The sequence below is a fragment of the Anneissia japonica genome, unplaced genomic scaffold (assembly GCF_011630105.1).
Source record: "Anneissia japonica isolate Jap-2015-1 unplaced genomic scaffold, ASM1163010v1 scaffold502_len386481_cov162, whole genome shotgun sequence".
NCBI lineage: Eukaryota > Metazoa > Echinodermata > Crinoidea > Comatulida > Comatulidae > Anneissia > Anneissia japonica.
The window spans coordinates 1,916-12,370 of NW_022756308.1; the positions used below are offsets into that span (position 1 = coordinate 1,916).

General features: G+C 35.5%; 1 protein-coding gene across 1 annotated transcript in view; it reads right to left on the reverse strand.

Annotated features, from left to right (window-relative positions):
• Positions 1-10,455, reverse strand: part of LOC117124183 (carbonyl reductase [NADPH] 3-like) — a 25,611-nt gene that overhangs the window by 1,318 nt on the left and 13,838 nt on the right. The window contains exons 2-10 of the mRNA XM_033270337.1: positions 10,118-10,381; positions 8,599-8,711; positions 7,868-7,993; positions 7,506-7,650; positions 6,419-6,579; positions 5,900-5,945; positions 2,777-2,889; positions 2,122-2,247; positions 554-698 (exon numbers count right to left, since the gene is read on the reverse strand). Coding sequence (XP_033126228.1) covers positions 554-698; positions 2,122-2,247; positions 2,777-2,889; positions 5,900-5,945; positions 6,419-6,579; positions 7,506-7,650; positions 7,868-7,993; positions 8,599-8,711; positions 10,118-10,381 — 1,239 coding nt within the window. The remainder of the gene's footprint in view (positions 1-553; positions 699-2,121; positions 2,248-2,776; positions 2,890-5,899; positions 5,946-6,418; positions 6,580-7,505; positions 7,651-7,867; positions 7,994-8,598; positions 8,712-10,117; positions 10,382-10,455) is intronic.

A 10,455-nucleotide genomic window follows, 5' to 3' on the forward strand; every position in this document is an offset into this window, starting at 1 on the left:
AAGGCAGCCACTGCCTACAATTAAAACATTTTATAATATGGGACCACAAAAAAAGTCATCTTTAATAGGAAGTGGTCTTTGATTAGAGGAAGTGGTCTTTGATTAGAGGAAGACCTGTATATAGAATAAATGTAACCAAACCTTCATGTAAGATTTTTAGCATTTTGTTTTTCTAAATTGGCACAGTAGTAAAGGACAAGTCTTGAAAGAAAGACAAAAAAACAAAAAGTGGTGGCATTACAACAAATATCAAATTTAAAGCACTAGCTTCCAAACAAACCATGTTGCTAATTCTAACTCAATTTTTATCTTGGTTCTATTTCACAATTGCTCAATTTTCGAATAGGAACAGAGTTTAAATCTTCAATTCAATATTATCACCATTGTTTAAGCAGGTAATTCATTTCTGAATATTGGTTTAATTTCAATCAGCAACATTAACAGACATGCAAATTTAGAGGCCTTCTTATTTCTCTTCTTACAACTGCACCCCAGCCTGTTTCAGAGTGCTGTATTTTTATATTAGCCACATATAATCTTTGACATAACTTACACAGTTGATCAAGACATCTTTTCTTGAAGAGTCTGCATTTATGGCTGAAGCCTGGATTCTTGTAAGGGTAACCACTCCAGCCTTGGAAACACCATATGCAGTCTGTGGCCAACCTTCTTCACTTAATGTACCCTTTTCAGCACTCCTGTCAATTGAAAATTTGTTTTGCATTAATAATTGATTAAACACACAAAATAAAACAAACCATACAAATTTAACAAGTACTCTATCAACGCAAACAAAAATGAGGGAAACAATATGTTTGCATGCACTAAGCATAATTAGTCTATCTTATAAAAGGTGTTAATTTAAAGTTGTATTTTAATTTGTTTTGTTTTACTTTTTATTTGTCTCTTACTGAATTTGTTTTTTTACTCAACTTCCATTAGTAGAGTGGCTAAGGAGAATAATTGCGCACTTTTGGAGGAATGCATGAAACTCCCCACAGTGGTACTATTACAACAGGAAAATAGACCCCAAGAAATAATGCCTGCTAATGGCCGCCATCTTGAAATCCAATATGGCTGCCAAAATATATTTTAGCCAATATATTCATATCTACTACACATATCATTGCCAATTGAAAATCATTGCCTATGTTTTCAATATCAGGGAGTGGCATGCAATCATAAGAAACTATGTCAGATGGCTGCCATTAAGAGGCGTTTTTTTTTTTGGGATCTATTATCTTTAATGATCCTTAGGTGTCATAGGCTATGTTCACACACACAGCGTAAGACTAGCGTAGCTTACGCCAGGCGTAAGCTAATTCACAGATTAAAATTCCAAAGTGTTCACACAAACGGCGTTCGCTATATTAACGCTGGCGTTAAACTAGTAGTAATATAGGCCTATGGGGGAATAGTTTTACGTTTTAAATAATGTACGGGTTCTTAACTGTAGTAAAATTAACAGTGCATCAGTAAAACTTTTAAATCTGTGAATTGTTTGAAGTGAACTTATATGATTACTGTATTGTATTTTAAATGAACAATTTTACTCTGATTTTTTAGCTAGCATTGTTGGTGTTGCAGGTTTTAAAAGACAGTCTAAATAGGTTAACACAATCAACAAATCATATACATTATAACTAAGTAAAATGCAATAGAAAAAGAACCCCTTTAATATTTCATTTATAGAGAGCACAGGAAAGAGACCAAAGTAGCTAATATTGCAATCGTGATTGGTCAATCTCTTGAAATGAGGTAAAATCATTCAAGTATCACTGGCGTTAGCTAATCTGGGGTCTGCAGGTAGCGTTAATAACACCAAGGATGTGGTGTTATGAGTGGCTTTAACAACGCCACTGCCTAGTTCACACACAAAGGCGTACGCTACGCCATGCTTAAGCCAGCCTTACGCCGTGTGTGTGAACATAGCCATAGTACCACTGTGGGAAGTTTCATGCTTTCTTTCAAAAATACACAATTGTACCTGATATTCAACATTAGCAGCTCTGCTATATTGGACATTTGTTGAAAGAGCACCTAGGCCCTATATGCACTATACCATTACCATATTAAAAACTAAAGAAATAATTTTAAGAAAAACATAAAACCAAAACTAACTCAACAAAGTCAGCCATCAGTTTGTTAACTTCATCTTCCGTCTTTGCGTCCCGAAACGTCTGCTGACGTTTTGGATTCATCTTGTTAAATGCCATTGGTCCAGACATACTTGCAACATGGCAAACTCTGTTGAGAAAAAGTTATTTTATTTTATTTTATTTTTTAGCTATTAAAGTTTTATTCTATTTGAATATCATGTGGCACCAAATGCAGAATACAGTATGTCACAATGTCTTCAGTGATATTTGAGAATTAATAACAAACTGAATTCTCACAGAATTAATTGTTGTAACAGAAATAGGCCGAAATACAACACATGGTAGAATGTTAACTCTTGTGCTAAATGTACAGAGAATTTACTACCTCTAACTAACAAATACCCTATTGACTTCAGGGGGGAGAGAAACACTGCTAAGGACATATGGAGGCTCACACACTTTTCACAAAGCCTTACTCAATATATACTTAATACAATTTCTTAGTGTACAAATCATACTAAGAAATTTTTGTTGGCTCTGCATAATACCAAAATACAAATACAGTATACTTCCAACTATAATATTATTGATACCATCACATGTTTTTTTTTTTTCATACCATCCTTTTGTTTTACATGCAGTTTTGAGAGGCATAAAAAAAATGAAGTAAACATTACCTTCCATGAGACCGAATTAATGGAATCAAGGCATGGCACGCATGCAATGTCCCTGTGTAGTTGGTTGCTATGGTCACCTTAGCTTGTACATTAAAGGGCGCTGGATCTTTTCGCTGAGAAACGAAAAAAAATTAATGCCAAGTTTATTAAAAACACTGGATGATATTGTAAATGATGTTACATTTGCAAACTGTCAAACAGGGATCAGGTAAATAAAACTCTGATGTGATGCAGGTGTGGAAGAAAAAATTATATTCAAATTACACAAGTTAAACTTGCCATTGATCATTCACCTGCTCTGGAATTAATTTTATTGAGCTTTCTTATAATGTTCCTTGTAGATAATAGTAACTATAAAATAAATTTTACCTGAATATTTTTGTACTGCTTATAATATTTTTGAATGTTTCTTTGTGATTTCTTTATCGCTGTGATTTTATATTGTATTTCATGTTCCCTGTTATTGGCGTTTTCACTGTTGGGGGAGAAATGAAATAAAATAAAAAATAAATGAAATAAATAAAATTTAAGTTTAAGAGTGTCATTTTCGGCTATCTAGAGGTGACATAAATTTCCTTAACTCAGCCCTTACTCGGAGGAACTAAAGTGGTTTTGACCCTTCATCTCTGAAAATCCCTCTCTGGCCCCTCTATCTCAAATTTCCTGGATCTACCACTCCAATTATTTCATTTTATGTGCCACTAATTTTCTTGAGCTTTGGTATTTTAATATTACTTTTTAAAGATGACCGGTGTCGTGCCGTACAAAACAAGGGGTTTTCTAGCCAAAGATATTTAGCGGGCCACACACATAGGGATTTCACTTTATTTTCTTTTGGCCATACCAAAATCAACAACAGGACGCATGTAGCCCGTGGGCCGGACTTTATCCACTTGTTTTCTAGCGGTTTGAAACCACTTGCTGCTCATTTTGTTATTAATTTAAAACTTGCATTAAAAATTGGATTGCATGTGAAGAACAAGTTACGATGCACCTTTCTCATAAAATGCTACTGTATAATCCTTTAGTATAATAAAAACACTGGTAACACTTCTAATAATGATGATAAACTTAAATTATTAATTAGACAAGCTGTATGCTGACATCATGAGGTGATCATATGATGAAGCCAGCAAAGATTGCTGCTGTCACTGAAACTTATTCAGTTTTTATTTACTCAGGTAATGTCTTTAATATGTATTAACGTTGATGAATGTTTGGTGTAGGATGATGGTAATATAACCATCAGATATTATAAACGGTAGTGGAACTGGCCTGTTGGCAGACATTTGATAGGGGAGTGGTGCGTTGCGATTCTTAGGCTAAAGGGCCATTTAGGGCCCTGGCAGGGTCCAGGGGCACAGCCCCAGTGGGGGTCTGGGAACAGTCCCTCGGAAGCCCACAAAATGTAGCATTTTGAGGCCGAATTTCTGAAACCCATAATTCGTGTAAATTCTATTTAAATTTCCATTCAGTTGAGTGCTGTTATAGGGACCTGTAAAGGTATTATCTTTGCCCCTTTCATATGCAGGCTTGCATTATATCAAAGCTCACCCCCTTTTGTTTACTGCGGAAAAAAAAATAATGGTCACTCGTCTTGTATGTGTACTTCTCGTGTACTCTAGTATAACATACACTTTCTATTTTAAGCTTGCTTCTTTTCAGATGCCATCTCATATCGTCTACTTGGTCTTTCTCACCTCCCATTATCCATCCCACATTGCTAAATCCTAGATCCTCCACTGAAGCTTTTTGTTTATATGGATCAATCTGCAATCACTAGAGCTGATAAAATTCCCTATACGAGCTGGCAATGCAATGATGCATATCATTTTAGTAAAATAGGTTTTAAAAAGTAGACCTTTCGAAACTGGGGGAGGGGTTGCATCTGCATCCCCAAGGTACAGGTGAGAAGGTCCACTGAAAATATGCAAGGGGCACTAGATGGCAAAATAAGGTGCTAAAAAGGTGATTTTTAACTACTTTTTGGTCTGCATGTACCAAAAGTGTGATCGAGGTGAGAAACCGTTACAGATACTTAAAGAAATATTTGTGCAGATAAATATGGGGAAAAAAAGCAATGAAATGACGCACTGCGTTGTTAGTTTTGAAAAAGTTGCATTTATCAGGCCGGTATTGCAGCCAAGGCACCCTCTTTCCCATTATTGATTATTATTGTATTTTAACTGCTCCAATTCATGCTATTTTGATTAGTTCTCTGCATTAGTTCAGTTATTTCCTTTTCTGGTAAATTAATTGATATCTCCATGGTTAATTATGCTGTATGTCGAATCCAACAGATCCACATGGAATATTTTTTTTATTATTCCGATTTATTCCACATATTAGGTGTTTTATTTAGCAAGCATAATCAATCGTATGAATTAGACCAAGAAAAAATGATTAACTGACTGTATCATGCATACAAATATGACAAAATACAAAAAAGCAAAATGAACTTTAATTAATACTACTTTTTTATTCTTAAAATTCAGTAAAATTGTATAGTACTGTTCTATGTAATTTATATTTGGTTCAAATAGAAATGATACATCATATTATTTCCAATCTATCACAATTCAGTATTCACATTTTAGTATTGACTAAGTCTAATTATTTCCTTTGGCTAAATCAACCATTTTTCCCTGTTCACCTGATTCACAATCAGAAATGTAATAAATATTAACAAATTTTACCAAAGATATTTTTCCTTAGCAAGCACTTGGAAAAAACAAGAACCAGTAAAATTTGCCCTTTGTCAATTTCAGGTTTAGAAAATATTCTTATTTTGTTCTTACACATTTTTCAAAGATAGCGAATTATTATTGTACAGCTCAGCTGTATATTACTATTGTATTACCGAGAGTATTACAGTACATAGTCACACCTACTGCAGAAAAGATACAGATAAGACCAATAGTATGTTACAGTCACTCCTAAGCCTCAATTTGTTCTTGAAACTTGATGTTCTTATAAAAAAAAATATGTATTTCATTCATATCCTTATAAAAATACCAAAGTTATCTCAGTAAAAAACAACAGACCTCATGAAAACCTGTCAAGTTCACAAGATACTTAGGAAGAATCAGTGCGCATGGTAACATGGCACTGCATATCTTTCACTTTGGCGTTGGGAGTATCTTCATTGTCTGCGTATGAATTGAACAGACTTAGCAAGGTTGGTATTTATTTGTGTGAAAGTGACGAATCTTGGTAGCGGACTACCAGAAAGGTATTCCCAGGGCTGGAAAAAGTGCAGAGCCCCACGACAGGCGATCAGAGTGACAGCATCCTGAATCTGAAGAAGGGCAAACAATTTAAAATAATAAACTGTTGCTGGAGGCATTTTATCGAGACAATTTCATGGACAGAGGCACAAAAATCTTTTTCCTAGGCCTGGGTATCCCTGTTAATAGTTACTACGTATTCGACCGTGTGCATCAGGTGTACTGTAATTCAACTATTATTGTAATTATATTCAACAAGGTGTAAAATAAACTAGGTATAATGAGAACAACCAGTGTAATCAGAACAACCAGTGTAATCAGAAAAACAAGTGTAATCAAAACAATAAGACGTAATCAGAACAACCAGTAGTCATTTCAGTAACTAAGTACAGTAGTAGAGATTACATGTACAGGCTACCAAGTCTGAACAACAGTTTTATCTGACAAATATTTCCCCTGGGTCTCATTTGAATTCTTTGGTATCATGACACAATAAACGGGTGTTACAGCACCCTCATCGACTGTCTTGGTTCCTTTGTGACTAGACAAATCTGTATCAACATATCCTGGACAGCACTGAAAAAATACAGAAATAACAGTTGTGTAAAGCAATTAAAGTAAAACAGGAACCTTAAACACACTAAAGAAAAAGTATACGTTGAGATAAAAAAATACTGTACAGGTAACCTTACTGGTGGTAGAATTTTTACCATTTTTCAAATACCAAATTTAGTAAGCAGCTAGCTTTCAACATGTTTGTCAATAAAAGGATTGATTATATGTATAATAACATTATCTAACTTTATTTATTTTTTAATAATTTATGTTGGGCTTCTGCTTTTTTTTTTTTTTTTTTTTGTCTGAACTTTGGATATGTTTTCTTTTCGAGATGGGCTTCCTTTCGAGGCTACATTTGCAAAGTAAAAGAGTTGGGGGTGGGGGTTTCTTTTCAAACTAAATTTTGTACATTTGGGGAATTACTACTAAAAACAATAAGTAGGGCCACTGTAACATCAATCTGTATCAGTGAGTATGATTAACATTAAATCACCCAAAATACTGTATAAACCAAGCATGTTTGTAATTTGTTTTGCCCCTAAAGAAGGGGCTTCAATTGGAGATGGGCTTCTTCTCAAGATTAAGCCCATTGGGCTTCAATTCGAGGTTTTACGGTATTTATTCCCCTAGAGGCCTTAAGTTATACCAAAGATAATAAATAGCAGAAGATACAGCAGCTTCCCAAAATAGTGGAACATCCGGTCGAAATGCATTGTGCTTACACGGAGAAAAATTTTACTGCATCCGCGCGGCGCCTCTATATAGTAATAATAAAGGCGCCGCTCTAGTTCTGCAGATGTTCCATCAATTTTAATGCAAATACGCGGAACAGCTCATTCTTCTGCTATTTAAGTTCTTTGGTTATACACCCTACCACAACAGCACCCTGCTAAAATCCATTCCAAAGTACTGTATTTGTCTATTTGATCTTTGACATAACTTACACAGTTGATCAGGACATCTTGCCTTGAAGAGTCTGCATTTATGGCTGAAGCCTGTACTCTTGTAAGGGTGATGACTCCAGCCTTAGAAACAGCATATGCACTCTGTGGAAAACCTTCCTCACTTAATGTACCTTTTTCAGCACTCCTGTCAATAAAAAATATGTTTTGTGTACATTGAATATTAATAATCAAACATAAAATAGAAAAATTTAGCAAGTACTCACTCTATCAATAGAAAAATGAGGAAGAGAAGTATGGTTGCATGCAGCACAAGTGCTATCTAAGAGTGGACTGTTCCAAAATTTTAAGGGATGTTGATTATTAAAAGTTGCATACAAAAAAACTAAAGAAACAAAACTAACTCAACAAAGTCAGCCATCAGCTTATTAACATCATCTTCTGTCTTTGCGTCCCGAAATGTTTGCTGACGTTTTGGACTCATCTTGTTAAATGCCATTGGTCCAGTCATACTTGCAACATGGCAAACTCTGTTAAGAAATAATTATTTTGATTTTAACTTTTTTTTTTAGCTATTAAAAATATATTCTATTTAAATAAATCATGTGGCCCCAAATACAGAATACAGTATGTCACAATGTGCTTGGTGATATTTTGTATCATTGAGAATCAATAACAAACTGAATCTTCACATAATTAATTGTTGTAACAGGTCAGATAGGCTGCAGTACAACACATGGTAGAATATTAATACTTACAGTATAGAATATATAAAGTCAGCTAAATGAATCTGTACACAGAATTTACTATCTCTGTACAAATATCCTAATTACTTCAGGATGGGCAGAAGCATTGCAAAGGACAAAAAAAAAAATCGCTGGATCGAGGCACACCTTCACATTTTGATTTTAAGCACTTAGTCCTACTCACTATACTTAATACTCAATATAACTATATTTCTCAATGTATAAATCATATAGAGAAATTTGGGTTGGCTCTCTGTAATGCCAAAATGCAAATACAAATGTACTTGCATTCCTATATACAATATTAACACTAACCAATGTGTTTTTTCATACCACTCTTCTATTTTACCTTTAATAGAGATGTAAAAATGAATTTAAGTAAATGTTACCTTCCATGGGACCGTATTAATGGAAGAAGGGCATGACACACATTCAATGTCCCTGTGTAGTTGGTTGCTATGGTCACCTTAGCTTGCACATTAAAGGGCGCTGGATCGTTTTGCTGAGAAAACAACAAAATGCATTAAAGCCACTATTAAAAATAGTCCCCCAATGGCAGCGTGTGTCTACTCATCTACGCTTTCCGTGTTCGCAAATCCACTTGAATAACTGTACAGTACAAGTGACAGATTGTTGACTTTTTAGTGAACTTTCTCGGACAGGTCTTTAATATAGCAGCTTTCTGTGTTTGTATTGGAATGGATTAGATTTATTTGGTGTAAACACCAAGGATAGCCCACGAAAGTCAAGAAAAAGACTTATTTCCAGTGAGGTCCTTCTGGTGGTGATTAGGCAGTACACCAGGAGACAATCCCTTACTCTTTTCCAAAAACTGTACTGTGTTCTTTAATGTGCACATGGGCCGTAAATACACACAGGACCAACGGCTTAAACGTCTCATCCGAAAGACGGTGCGCTATTGTAACTTGTATTTCAGCCCTCCAGCTGAAACACAAGGAGAGGGAGCAATGGGAATTGAACCGGGGACCTACGGATCTCCATGGTTCAGTGCACACACACAGTGGCTACCACAGATAGCTGACTGAGCTAAGCTGCCCTACTTGAGCTAAGCTGATCTCAATACAGTAATTTACTTGAGCTAAGCTGCTCTAGTAATAATACAGTAATCTAGTTGAATAACTGTACTACAAGTAACAGATTGTTGACTTTTTAGTTCTTTCTAAGACATTTTTATCAAGCAGGGAATCATATTTAGTATTTAACTTACTTTTCATTTTTATCTTTAGCTTTGACCCAACCCATCATTCCTCCACTGGATTTACTCTTTACAAGGTCAATTTGGCAGATCATTGCAAACAGTCTACTGACCTCGAAGGCAATGATGTAAAAGTGTGAAGTTAAGAAGGAACAGAATGTTAAGCTTCCAGGCTCACATCAGAATAAAAATGTAAGACCTGATTTGAGGGGGAAGGGTGGGGTGGGGATGAAGATGGGGGATGAGGTGTAGATGGGGGTGAGGGTGAAATGGGAGGGATAGATGGAGGGGCGCTAGCTAATAAAGGATGTGATGATTATTAACTACATGAGTGTCATTTATTCAAAACTTTTTGGCAGGGAAACTGGGAGGGGGGTCACCTTTTTTTGGCTGCAAGCCCCTCGATATGCCACTGGATGGAATATACTTCGCGAATAGTACACCATCCATTTTACATACGCTCAGTGCATGCCATAGTCAATTTAGCACCATACCCTCTTTTTATTAAAAAAAAAAAAAAAACATTTGAAAAATATTTATTCCTATGGACAATTACGGTAACTTCAAATTAAATTGCTCATTGGTGGCGCTGTATTAAAAAATGTAAATATTAATAACAAGCGAGTTGAGACAAGACCCACAACACCACCAGTTTTTTAAGTAGAAAAAGTGAAGTTGCTAGTGATTTATACCTTGAATGCTATTCCTGCATTATTGACCAGTATATCCAGGCCACCGTGAGTGGATTTCAGAAACTCCTTCAGTCTGTCGATGCTCTCCAGCGAATCAATGTCTAGTTGATGGAAGCGAGGTTGCAGACCTTCCTTTTTAAGTTCTTCTACAGCAGCTTTACCTCGTTCTTCATTTCTTGCAGTCAGGTACACGATACCATCCTTTAGTTCTTTGCAAAGCGCCCTCACAATTGCAAAACCAATTCCTTTATTTCCTCCAGTTACCTACAAATGAACATAAAACAGCTATAGAACTGTCTCTTATACACATCTTATGTTATCGTCTAGGAGTGCCTTCT